Raw genomic sequence first — 12,757 nt, 5'->3', positions numbered from 1 at the left:
GTGAGCTCCAGAGACTAGTTACGCCAATGCTCGTATGTGATGTGATGTCTTGCCTAAAGTTTTGTAACTATAAAGTATAAAATGTACTATAAAACACGTAGATTCTACGTGAAGAATAATGTATAAAACCTTAACGAATGTAGAGCGTTGTAAAAATGAACGAGCTTGTAATTACCGATATTAGTATCGGTTTCGTTAGCTACGTGAAACGGTGCTTAAAGAAATTGCGTTCGGATGATGTATTTTCTGTATAATTTAGCTTACCGTGTGTATCTTTCATAGATGAAAACGCTGTATCAATTGTTTTATTTGTACACGCTGAAAATCGTCGACATTTGTCTTGGAACGAAAACTTTGTATCATTTCCGAGTTTTTCATTTTCTAATCGTAATAACATGCTTAGTCTGAAGACAATCGATGATATCAGAATCAGAAACGTTTCGAAATGCTTCAATGTAAATTAGATACCTTAGATTGTATATATCACTGCAGATTGTAAAAAATGAAATTATTTTATTATTGTGTATATAAATGTAATTGTGCGCGGATAAATTCATTCTAAGCACAATGAAGTCAAATGCTTACGAGATTCATGTTTGCAAGCATTTTTTGTATGTAAGAAATTGTACAGTGAATAAACACAAATTTCATACCTTTGACACAAAACTGTTTTTACTTCAACACTTACAAAAATTTACTTAAAGTATATATCATAATGATTTTTTACATTTTATATTCTTATAACACTACAATGAACGACTTCATCTGCACAAAAATAAAAAGGGTTGCAAAATTAAAGTAGTACTTTTAGTGTCATCTGATGGCGAACAAATAAATTAACAATAAAGAATAATTATCATCACAAAGCAACCTGCAAGATGCATTATACTTTTAAATAACAGTTGATAAAGAAGTTAACAGCAGCGAAACTTCGGAAAACCGTGCTGCTCCAACATGGATCAAATTTTGTAAATAAGCTCCTTTTTGCAAAAAAGATATCTTTTAAAAAAGATATCTTATTTTTGCAAGAAAGAAACTTTTTTACCATTCTTATGTCGTTCTCTATATGATCGACATTATAGTCAATTAAGCTAATAAAATCTATATTGATTGAGTTGAATCGGAACGATATACGTTGCGCCATCTAGCGGCAGTGTTTGGGAACTAATGAACCTACAGTTTCAAAGCCGTGTAGTTCACCCTGTTCGCCGGAGAGATGGCACCACTTCTTCGAAAAAAATCATGCTCTAAAGCCCCTGAACGACGGTAATCTTTTTGCACAATCGGTAATTCAGTATACAGTACATAAAGTTCTGTAAGATGATAGGTTTTTCATTCTTTCCCTTATATTAGATATAATTAACTATCATTATATTGCATTTTCGGATATATTATCATCTTATTTCTAAATCGATAATATGAGGAGGTAGCTATCTGATATAAAACCCCTAGCCTACAAAAGTTTATATTTTATGATATCTCCATCTTCTATCTTATCAGTGGTATTGATTTTTTACATGATCGGTATTTCAGTTTCTGTAATAAACTTTTCTATGATGTTAGATCTATTCTACAGTTGGTTTATGGTATTATCTACGTCTAAATATCAACATATAGTTCATCAACACGTTATTTTTCTATGGTATTATTCGTTCATGGTTCGAATACCACAAGACCATGTGAATAGTAGTTAAGGTTATATATTATAATGTATTATATTGTACAGATCTTCACTATTTCTGAATATATTTAACTACTTGTAAAAAGGATTTGTAAAATTCTTGATAAAAAAAATATAATATCAGTAAAACATCCAGTATGAAGTTCAATTCTCATTCAGCAAAATCCTGTTCTGCACGAATTGGTACTTTGTCAGAATTCCAAAGGAATCCTGATCTTACTTTTGAAACTCCTCTTGCTCTGGTATATACGAAGGTAAATATATATATATTAAAGTTTTTGTTAATCAGTGTAATATTTTATTCCAAATTATTTTTATTAGGGAGGTAGTGTTCCGCACTTAACTAAGGATGTCTTCCAAATGATTACTACAGATCCACAGTTGTTATCTGTTTCTCTTACTTCTACGCTTTCTATGTTAGAGTCAATAAAATACTGTAATGTTAATTTTGCAGAGTTTGTTGGCATGAAGGTATAATGTGATCCATGTCGTTGTTATTATTTTATAACATTCTCTTTTTACATAACATTTTAGGTAAATATTTTCATTTTAGGAGTACTTAAATTTTCTTACATTTCATGATCCATGTTATGCTATCCCATCAGGTTATCATCAAACTGATTTTATTCCTTTATGGACAAGAAATGGAAAGTATATGTTAACACCTAATAAATATATGGATATTATAGAAGCATTTAAACCAGACATGTATGTGGCTTTACATGATGGAGATACCAATGTGAATAGTAGTAAAAAGCGGGTATCAAAAGCTGTACAACGTACTGGAACATTTTTTGAACAATGTCTAGCTAGGCATTTAGCTTCTGATGCTTTGAAGTCTTCAGAAATATTGGGAGCGATTGAAGGTGGTTATGATATAGAAGCTAGGACATTGTCCATAAATTTGTTAAAAGACAAGCCTGTAATAGGATATATAATTGATGGACTTCATAATAATGGACCAGATGTAAGAAATATATCAACAGACCAAATTAAACAAGTGGTGGCACATACAGCTGTAAGTTTTAAATTTTTGACTATTATGTGCCAACATTTGTTTACTCACTATAATTATTGTAGAACCTCTTGCCTCCTGAGAAATTAAAAGTATCAACAGGCTGCTGGAATCCTCTTGTTGTGCTTGACCTTGTTGAATTAGGTGTGGATATATTTGATACATCGTATCCTTATATAGCTACTGAAAATAGTGAAGCTTTAACTTTTTTATGTGATCATAATGTTTGCAACAATATAGAATGTGTGATATCATTTACAGAAGACAGGTAATATATAATTACATTTATAACTGTTACATTGTTATGTTAATTTTCTCCTTTGTGATAGGTATAGAGAAGATTTTTCTCCTATATGCTCTCAATGTGAATGTCTTGCATGTAAAAATCATACCAGAGCATATTTACATCATTTATGTCATACTAGGGAAATGCTTTCTATGGTACTCTTGATGATGTAAGTAGGAGCTGATTAATGATTTAAATAATTTTATAACTATACACATACAATTTAGTGTATATTTTCAGACACAATGTACACCAGTACCTTGAATTTTTCAAGCTTATACGGGAAAGTATAAAGAATGACACTCTACAGCAATTCAGAAAGAAAATCAATTTGAAATATAAGCAGGCTAATAATAGTTAATCAAATGGGTCTACAGGTATAGGAAATATATAGTGTACACAAATACCAAATTGTAAAAAAGTATTAATAGTTTAATATTAAATTATTTTTACATACTGGTTTTGTAATGAAACTGTGGCAGTACAAATTTTATACAATTATTCTGGTAAGAAATTAGGATCTAGATAATTATAAGAAGAATTACTAAAACTTTGCGGGAAATAATCTAAATCGTAACTTCTAGTATACTGAGGTGGTTTTATAGGAATCAGTCTATGTAGTATATCATGTAGTGGCTTTTCATCTTCTAGCTGCGCTACTGCACAATCGCCACACAAATCAAATCCGTTTTGACATTCTGAACAATGCCATCTCGTGCCTGTTAATGGTTCTTCTCCGCATATTGAACACTACAAAAATAAAAATTACATTGAATTGGTTCAATGTACCGTGAAAAATATAATTTATATACCTTATATCCGACATGTTTAAATACAGAAGATGAATTTTCCTCCTTTTCAGCTTTCACTTGTCTTAATAATTCGATATGCCTTAATTCAGGATTATCATCGATAGTACTATTTCCGATATCGTCTTCCTAAGAACAGAAAGAAGAATTTATTAGTATCCAACAATTTTACGTATTCGCGTTAAGAACACATACAGATTCTTCTGTAACTGGCTGCTCTTTGCTTTCATCAGGCATGGTAAAAGACATATCCTGATGGGGAAAGAATGTAGATCGTCTAAATAATGAGTAATTATTGCGTTGATGTCTATGTCCCATTCCTCTTTTAACATCTAACTTCACTTTTGGACCACGACCAGGTATAGGTAAACCAGCTCTCAGGAGTTTAATAAAGTACTTCTGCACTCTACTAGAAACTTGTTTCGGAGTCCTGTTACCTATAAAAAGTCACAGTTAATTTATAATTTAAACGAATAAAGATTTACTACTATACCTAAAGCATTAGCTATCTTAGTCCATCTCCTCATTTCCACTTCCTCTGGTGGATACTCGATCAATAGTTCCTCCAATCTCCTTTGTTCTTCTACTGTCCATAATTGATTGAATGTTTCTGGTTTACTTTCGTCAAAAGCACGTCCTCTTACCAGTATCTAAATATTTTAAGTACACATATTAACACGTGCAGAGTATATTAAAGAAGCCTTCCAAAATACCTTTCCATTCTCTTGCTCTGTCTTTGTTGATACATGAGGTAACACATGTCCATGCCTTGTCTGCGGTCTCATACGCATATCAGGAGCAGCCACATTATATTGTGACCAATCAATGTAAGGTATTTCAGCAATCTTTTGTGGGCCTGGTAATTCTGGTAGTTCACCATTCTGTATTTGAGCCACAAAGGATATTGGATCCTTCAATGCTTTGGAACGAATAGACAAAAGTTTGTCCAAATCTTCTATAGCTTGAGCTCGTTGCGCTTCGAGAATTACAATTGTTTTTAAAAGAGTAGTATAATCTTTATTTCCCTTTAATGCTAAGTGGTCGGATTCGAAATAAAATTCACTCGGTTCTTCATCTTGACATCCCTTTTCTTCTTCTTCCATCCTTAATGTTCCACTTTTGACAGGTTATACGCGTGTTCACCACAGTACGTTAACCTCAATTATCTGTCAAAATGAAGTAACGAATATCTACATAATATAGCTATCGAATAAAATTTACATACAATTATAACAATATTAAAAATCTAATAAAAATTCAATTGCAAATATAAATGATTATATTCCATATGGTCGCGCGAATATGTTTATGCCGCTTTGGAGCGCGTGCTCTCACATGCTAAAGTCAAAAACACGTGTCACTGTCATCGATGTTCTTCAAAATTTCGGAATGTTATGTTCAATAACATTCAACAGACACTGCATACTTTGTGTAAACTTTTATTTGTGATTTCAATACTTGTTTTGGTATTCATCGTTTTTTTTAAAAGATATCTTTTATCTTCTGTTTCGTAAGTAAATACAATAAGTAGATGTCAAATGCAGTTCCATCTTTAGAGTAAATGGATATCAATTCCAAATTTTTTTATTTCAAGCTTTCTAAATTTACAAGAATGTATATTGCTAGAGGAGTGTTATGTTTTCCTGTTTATGACGCGCTTAGCGCGACCCCGCTTTATAGCGTTAAATATTTATTACACGCGGGAACCTACATTTTACCCCAAGTTTCATAAATTTAACTACGATATGCTTCTGAAAAGCATTACGTTAAACTACAAAGTAAAAAATATTCCAAAAATCTTCCTTTCTTTTTAAAAATAGAGGTAGAGGCTGTTATCCACGTATTGCTAATAACGTGCTTCTGTGTATAATAACAATTGGCACGCGCTATGACAATTGTTACATTTCTTCGAACAGCTTCCTTTATCTTTGAACTGTGCAGAACAGTTCTCAATAAATTAGCATAAGACGCAACGCTGTTCTGAAAAATTTGGAGTTTATCATCGCGAGGAAAACATGGGATTAATGGGGACAACAAAAAATGCGATGATACATCGCTTTCCATCGGACTTCCATCGTTGTTAAGAAGATGAAGTGGAATCCTAAGTTATTATCTTATCAAGTGTTTCTCTTTGTGGCGAAACTTCATAATACATTCCAAAATGTAAGCAATTACCGAAAGGTGACGCACGTACTACCGATACAGAGTTCTGTAAATTTTGTACAAACAGTTCTTTTAACGCTCATTAATCGCCGTTTGTTTATCGACGAAAGAAGGACAGCATCGTGTCCACAGACATTTAACTTGCAGTCTTTATCTCGTTAAACATCGCTTTCGTTCTAAGATTTTCGTAGCCTCCATAAATTCGTCAGAATCAATCGTTTGGCTACCGATCGTCAGAGATATCGGTTTTACGGCGTGGCACTCTTATCAGAAGCATCGTGCGCCTGTAAAAATAAGCAGCTAGCTGACCCGCTAACACTTCAGTCTCGTTCTGGACATCTCACGATAACGTCACACTGTCTTCGATTCGGCTTCTAAGGCACGGAGAAGCCGATTCGTGTCTTCGTTACGCCGATTATACGGGGAAAGCCGATCGAAGGCAGTTGCGAAACCCGCGTGCTGTTCGCGCGATGAATCGCTGAATTCGAAAAAACGTCTGTGTCTCTGAATTGGATTAATTCGATAATCGGTCCTCGTTGAATCGCGTGCAAAATGAAGCTAGACGAGGAAAAAGGAAATGGAAAGATTGCCCTGAAACGGGAGCTGGGCCTTTTTAGTGCAGTGAGCATCATAGTGGCTGTCATGATCGGTATGCAACTCTTTCCAAATAATGTGGTATAGATTATTCGATTATCAAGTTTTCGCTTGCCTCACGTTCAGAGGGTATGAAATATAAAATAATCCGATGCAACTGTATTTGTTGTACAACATTGATATCACTCGATATCGCTGTTTACCTCCTTTTGCTGTTATTTTGGGTAAATTCTTCGCCGAATAATTTTATCATTGTTTTGATATCGACGTGAGACCATTGTGCAAAATGTGAATCAAACGTTATGCATTATCAGCATTGTTCTACTTAAGTATACGTCAGGAAATTTGAATCCTTATTATCCAAAATGACCAAAATTACATTTATATTTATACCACATAAAATTGAAACATGTATAACAGACTTCTAGATCCCTATAATTCTCAACCCCGAATTTTTATACTACTTGCTTCCTTTGTACCCAGGTAAAGATCCAGGATCCAGTCAGATATTTACACCACAATATCCCTGAGCCCGTATATTCCTGTACTCTAAATCCCCAGTATTATTAATATCTTATGAATCTTCTTGCGCGAACATCTTTCAACTAAGCTTACAATAATTGCTACCGGTATCGACATGTGAGGGAGAGGCGGAGTTAAGACATATGTTACTCGCCAGTAACAGTATCATCGCGTGTATGCTGATAATAAGAAGCCAATATCGGCATTGTCACAATTTCATCTCAAAGACGATAACAGAAGCTGCTGTTCAAATTTAATTATCCACACACTTCGTGTCCACTTCTGAAAATGTTTTTCTTTTCATGTGTAAATAATAGATAGGATCGATAGTATGTGACGAAATTCCTCGTGTACATATACTTACCATCTTTTGCAAGTTACATACTGGATATAGATAACGTTTCGTTGTAAATCGTATGAGCTTATCCTCCGTCTAAAGGTATTAATGCAATAATTAACAACAGGAAAAGTTGCTACAATGTTCTTAGAATCACATGAGATTGATTATCCCCTCAAGCACCTTGTTTGAGGTCGGTTAGCAGCAATTGCCTCGGGTGTGTGCACGATAACGACAACGTAGCGAGGCTTCTTTAACGATTCAAAGCGTTGTCCCGCCACTTTCTCACAGTGGTCTTTTGATCGCGAAGAGTTCCTTTTTAGCGATTTAAGTACTTGCAAGGTCATAATAAGTAATACGACATTGCGCGTTAGACCTCATTTATGATCCAATTTATTTTGATTTTCGACTTAATGCTATAAATACAACGGAAATGTTATAAAATAACACGGACGTCTTAATGTAAGATTCAGACAAAAGACAATTTATGCAAGTGACCTGTTTTTCTTGGTCTCGTTGTCCACGAAGGGTTGGTAATATTTATATAATTAATAGATTATTCACAAGTCTGTTAACGAGACTTTCGTAATTAACGAAGTGGTAACCCAGTATTTATCATAATTTAGTTTATACTTTCTATTTTTAAATCTGGTCAACTCAATTAAGATTATCAGAAGTTAGAAAAGTATATGTATAGAGTTCGCTCGAAAATGGCTGCAAGCATTTAATTATTTCTGAATGAATGAAAAAGAAACAACTTGATGTAACATTTTGGTAATTATGCGTCGAGCTTTGACACGATTACGAATCAAGAGGGTTAATCAAGGTTAATCACTGACCCACGCGTCCAAGTATTACGAGACATCTTCCTCAAGTATATCTGGTCGATTTGAAACTTTATAGATTGACAAATCTATCGGGGCTTAACTTTATCTGTAAATACGAGGTGACATTTTATCTTCCTGATTTTATCGAGTAAATTAAATCGTACCTTTAAGAATCTTCAAATAATATTTATTCAAATTTCCTGGCCCATTTTATTCTGATAGCATAATCATCATGTTTTGTATCATTTCGCATTATAATACAATAAGATCATAAGAAAGAGATAAGAAAAATATCTTAGAAAGTAAAGCAGCTAAACTTGTAACGATAAGAAACTCAATGTATTTACTTCTTCATCGAAGGAAAAAAATAGATTAACTTTAGACAGTACCGTCGTTAGCGTTGGGCAAATGGGGTACTTTTCCCTGGGCCTCGCTCTGTCGAATTTTGTAAAATTTTACATGATGTTAATTCATACAAATGATAATACAGCTCGTAGTAAAATAATAGGAGGCGAGAGGCTAATCAAATAATTTTTATTTCAAGGTTCCGGAATCTTCGTATCACCCACCAGTGCTCTAGAAAGGTCAGGATCCGTTGGTTTCTGCTTAATCGTGTGGATCACATGTGGTATACTGTCCCTTCTCGGTGCCTTGTCCTTCGCCGAGCTAAGTACCGTAGTGCCACGATCTGGAGCCGAATATGCTTACTTCATCGAAGCGTTCGCACCTCTGCACGAATATGCTGGGCAGATACCAGCTTTCATATGTTCCTGGGTTTACGTAGTATTACTGAGACCAGCAGAAGTGGCTGTAATTATGTTAACATTCGCCGAATACAGTGTGCAACCGTTCTCCTACTACCTTGAGGATGTCCCCGAAGAAGCATTGTTTCGATTGAAGAAAATGATAGCCGTCTTAGCTCTCGGCTTAATCACGTACATTAATTTGACCAGCGTGAAACTGTACGTGAAGGTGCAGAACATATTCATGATATGCAAAATAATTGCCTGTGTGATCGTAATTGCGGGAGGAGTTTGGTGGTTGTACACCGGTCACACTGAACTGTTGAAGAACCCGTTCGAGGGTACTACCACTTCCGCCGGAAATGTGGCGTTGGCTTTTTACAGCGGATTGTGGGCTTACGACGGATGGACCTCGGCTGCGATCGTCACCGAAGAAGTCCAGAGACCGGAAGTCAATATTCTTCGAAGTATTTTGATCGCCGTGCCACTGATCGTTTTTCTGTACGTGTCTATGAATTTGATGTACATGGCTGCTTTGACGATACCGGAAATGATTGGCGCTCGAGCCGTCGCGGTTCTCTGGGCAGAGAAAGTTCTGCCCTCGTGGTTGAGCTTCGTGATACCTCTCGGAGTTGTTCTGTCCACCTTTGGATGCGGTCTTAGCATTCAATTCAGCGTGTCCAGACTGTGCTTCGTCGCCGGAAGAGAAGGTCATGTACCGCGAGTGTTCAGTTTCATACACTTTCAAAAAATGACTCCAGCTGTGGCAGTGGCGAGTCAAGGTCTGCTCGCCTTGGTTTGCTTGCTTCTGGGGAATATCATCGCGTTGATCGAATTCGCGAGTTTTCTGACATGGGTATTTTATGGTCTCGCAATGTTATCGTTGATAATTATGCGACGAACCAAACCGCATGCCCCCAGACCATATAAGGTACCGATTGTAATACCTTGGTTGGTACTGGTTCTTGCTATCTTCTTAGCTGTGGTTCCGATTGTGCATGAACCATCGCTTAAATACATGTTTGCAGTAGTATTTATTCTTCTTGGTATTGGCATTTATCACATGTACGTGTACAAGAGAGCCAGAAGCACTTTTGCAGGTAAACGATGAGTTACGAAATGAGTGCTTTATTTAGTATTGTTGACAAAATATAAATGTTGCTCTTATTTGTTTTCAGCGAGACTCACGTACCTGATACAGGCATTGTGCTTGGTTGTTGCCACGGATAAAGAAGACTGATGTGACATAATCAATTACCTCATATTTGCTGTACGAAGGAAAGTTTAGTTTTTTTTATTAGAACGGACGAATTATTGTAGGTTGTACGTCATATAGAATGAAGTAACATTTTTATTGATTTCGTGTTTTTTTAATGAAGAGTTTCAATATTTCTACAAAACAATGAATTAAAAAGTATAACAATGCTTTTACATTTGTGCAGTATTGTAAAGGTTCTATAAAACAACCGCAGAGATATAATAAATATTGATTATAGTACACAATTTAAAATATGGTAAATGTAACGTATAATTTAAGAAAATATCGAATATTTATTATATCTGTACATGAGTGTATTTTAAACATCATAATATTGTAATATCATATCTTATCTCGGCAACGTCAATATTTCAATATTATGATGATATTAAATATCATTAATGTCAATTGTAATTCTAAAGACATGATCATTGCTAACATGATGTAAAATGTTAAAAAATATATAGAATTTTATAAAACACCAAAGATCAACATACTTTGGCATATATTCATAGTCAACTTGTAATGACATTTTTTTCTTTTTCATCTTCACGTTTTGACTCATTACATATACTAAATACATATATGTATCTGTCTATTATAACTGTAAGGCACCTTGTAAGGCATTTATGAAGTTATGGTTATTGCTAGGAAAGCTCAATGTACTTATTATCTTAAGAAATCTTATACATATCACTTTACATAATAATCAACTTGTCTTGTATATAACTATGTATAATCAAAAATGCATAACTGAACATATAAAGTAGATTATTTTTGTTTTAACAGGTATTAATTTTTAACAGATAATTTTAGTATAACAATTATTGAAGTTGTAAAAATATAAACGAATCTTATACAGTAAAATTAATTCTTAAAGTATAAAAACCAAATTTGTCTATTTACTCCAGTCTGTATATAATATTTTACTAATGTCAACTTGTTAGTTCAACATTAATTAACAATTGTTATTAAGTTGCACCACATTTTGGACAGGTTTGTCTTTCACTAAAATATTGATGTAATATTTCAGATACTGAATACAAATAATAATATACATTTAATTATATTAATTACCTTAATAGTTGATGTAGTTTTTTCCTAAGCTCATTGCACAAAGACCTTTCAGATGCAAGTGCAGCATCTCTTTCTCTCAATTGCTGTCTTAAATGATATATAGTATCTTCTAATGCTTCAAATATTGCCTGGAAAATAAAAGATAGATAATTGATAGCAGAAATTACAAAGATTAAAAAGAAAATACATACTCTAGATTCTTCTGCAGTGTCGGATAAAGCAGGTGGCTCGTCCAAGCAAAAAAATTCTCTGACACATGCAGTGCCAATGAGGAGAGGACTGCTCAATATTGCATTAACGAACGCTTGAAGACCACGTATTCTTTCTTCTAAAAAGCTTGGAGCAAAATTATCTCCAAGCCATTTCTTTCTGGGTAAACTTAATTGTGAAATGGGAATTTTTTGTCTTCTCAACTGTGATAATAAACGAACAAAGTCTGTATACCTTCTGAATACAAACCAACAGTCCCCATTCTTTAATTCTACCCGTAGTTTATAAACCTGGAAAAAAAATGTATGAAACAATACAAAAGAAACTGTTACACAAAAATATATAACTTTGTAATTCAACCAACCGTAAATCTAGCTCTCTCTTCCATAATTTCATATCCAACTATTGGTATTCTTAAGTCATCAGTAGTCAGTGGTGGATGTAAAATATCTGGATTTGCATTATCATTGTCAAGATAATTAAATCTTTGTACGGTAAAGGAATTTGAATGGCCAGATCCATCAGAGTCCGGACTATCAAGTACTCTCACAGTGCCTGATTGGGAACCCCTTGCTTTACTAATTGCAAGTGTAACTTCGCTAATACATCCCACACCAGACTCTGACGTGGACATTTTGCCACCAACAAACTAAATGAAATCATGCATACTTAAAAAGAAAATTAAAAGAAAATTATTATAAAAGTACAGAAGAAAATGGTATTTGCTGTACACAAAGAGGAAAATATTTATTCAATATCATATAATAATACATTAAAACGGTTTAAAAGATCATGCTCTTATGTCATAAAAAGAGAAATCACAAAATATTTCATTACAAAGGTATAAATCATTTCACATGTATGAAGATAAAAGAATATAAGGAAAGTAATGTAATTAAAACCATTTATTAAATAAAAAAATTTAACTTAAATATTAAATATTAGTTCTCAACTGATAGAAAACACCAACCTCAATGTGAATAAATACACACAGTGTACGGTTTTATAACAATTTACTACTTAATCTACTTTATAACATAAAACCATAATTCATAAATGTCTTCTCTGATTAAAACATCGCGTAAAATATAAATATAATGTCACTTAATTAACGGGAAAACACAAAATTGACATGACATATTGAGAGTTTGCAAATATACTCTATCCGCGAAACTAACGTAGCTTAGATGGTGAACTGAAATGGTAAGGTAGGTAAGTAACGAACTATATAATTT

At 33.9% G+C, this 12,757-nt stretch overlaps 4 protein-coding genes across 6 annotated transcripts; 2 read left to right on the top strand and 2 right to left on the bottom strand.

Moving 5' to 3' along the window:
- Positions 1 to 1,323: 1,323 nt before the first annotated feature.
- Positions 1,324 to 4,283, top strand: LOC100877255 (queuine tRNA-ribosyltransferase accessory subunit 2). Of its 2 annotated transcripts, XM_012290793.2 has the most exons (7): positions 1,324 to 1,935; positions 2,003 to 2,152; positions 2,235 to 2,286; positions 2,371 to 2,699; positions 2,762 to 2,964; positions 3,026 to 3,151; positions 3,223 to 4,283. In XM_012290793.2, exons 1-7 carry the CDS (start codon positions 1,819 to 1,821, stop codon positions 3,341 to 3,343), a joined length of 1,098 nt encoding a protein of 365 aa, XP_012146183.2. In that variant the 5' UTR covers positions 1,324 to 1,818; the 3' UTR covers positions 3,344 to 4,283. The 2 variants fall into 2 exon arrangements, with proteins under 2 accessions (XP_012146183.2, XP_003705632.2); XM_003705584.3 differs by having other exon boundaries at positions 1,325 to 1,935; positions 2,235 to 2,699.
- LOC100880946 (Ada2a-containing complex component 1) lies at positions 3,394 to 4,894 on the bottom strand. The gene is made up of 5 exons (XM_003705616.3): positions 4,505 to 4,894; positions 4,285 to 4,441; positions 3,987 to 4,228; positions 3,795 to 3,920; positions 3,394 to 3,732 (listed from the first exon to the last, which is right to left on the bottom strand). The coding sequence occupies exons 1-5, from the start codon at positions 4,892 to 4,894 to the stop codon at positions 3,481 to 3,483; spliced, it is 1,167 nt and encodes a 388-aa protein (XP_003705664.1). The 3' UTR covers positions 3,394 to 3,480.
- Snx16 (sorting nexin 16) lies at positions 4,832 to 12,719 on the bottom strand. 2 transcript variants are annotated; one of them, XM_076529951.1, is made up of 5 exons: positions 12,493 to 12,719; positions 11,887 to 12,190; positions 11,504 to 11,812; positions 11,313 to 11,440; positions 4,832 to 4,957 (listed from the first exon to the last, which is right to left on the bottom strand). In XM_076529951.1, the coding sequence occupies exons 2-5, from the start codon at positions 12,154 to 12,156 to the stop codon at positions 4,954 to 4,956; spliced, it is 711 nt and encodes a 236-aa protein (XP_076386066.1). In that variant the 5' UTR covers positions 12,157 to 12,190; positions 12,493 to 12,719; the 3' UTR covers positions 4,832 to 4,953. The 2 variants fall into 2 exon arrangements, with proteins under 2 accessions (XP_076386066.1, XP_003705662.1); XM_003705614.3 differs by lacking the exons at positions 4,832 to 4,957; positions 12,493 to 12,719 and adding an exon at positions 6,279 to 11,243 and having other exon boundaries at positions 11,887 to 12,156.
- LOC100880835 (b(0,+)-type amino acid transporter 1) lies at positions 6,464 to 11,885 on the top strand. The gene is made up of 3 exons (XM_003705615.3): positions 6,464 to 6,603; positions 8,779 to 10,077; positions 10,156 to 11,885. The coding sequence occupies exons 1-3, from the start codon at positions 6,507 to 6,509 to the stop codon at positions 10,215 to 10,217; spliced, it is 1,458 nt and encodes a 485-aa protein (XP_003705663.1). The 5' UTR covers positions 6,464 to 6,506; the 3' UTR covers positions 10,218 to 11,885.
- Positions 12,720 to 12,757: the final 38 nt, after the last annotated feature.

This window comes from Megachile rotundata, chromosome 3, assembly GCF_050947335.1.
Source record: "Megachile rotundata isolate GNS110a chromosome 3, iyMegRotu1, whole genome shotgun sequence".
NCBI lineage: Eukaryota > Metazoa > Arthropoda > Insecta > Hymenoptera > Megachilidae > Megachile > Megachile rotundata.
Note: the sequence above shows the minus strand (reverse complement) of the source record. Positions and strands in the feature narration are given on the sequence as shown.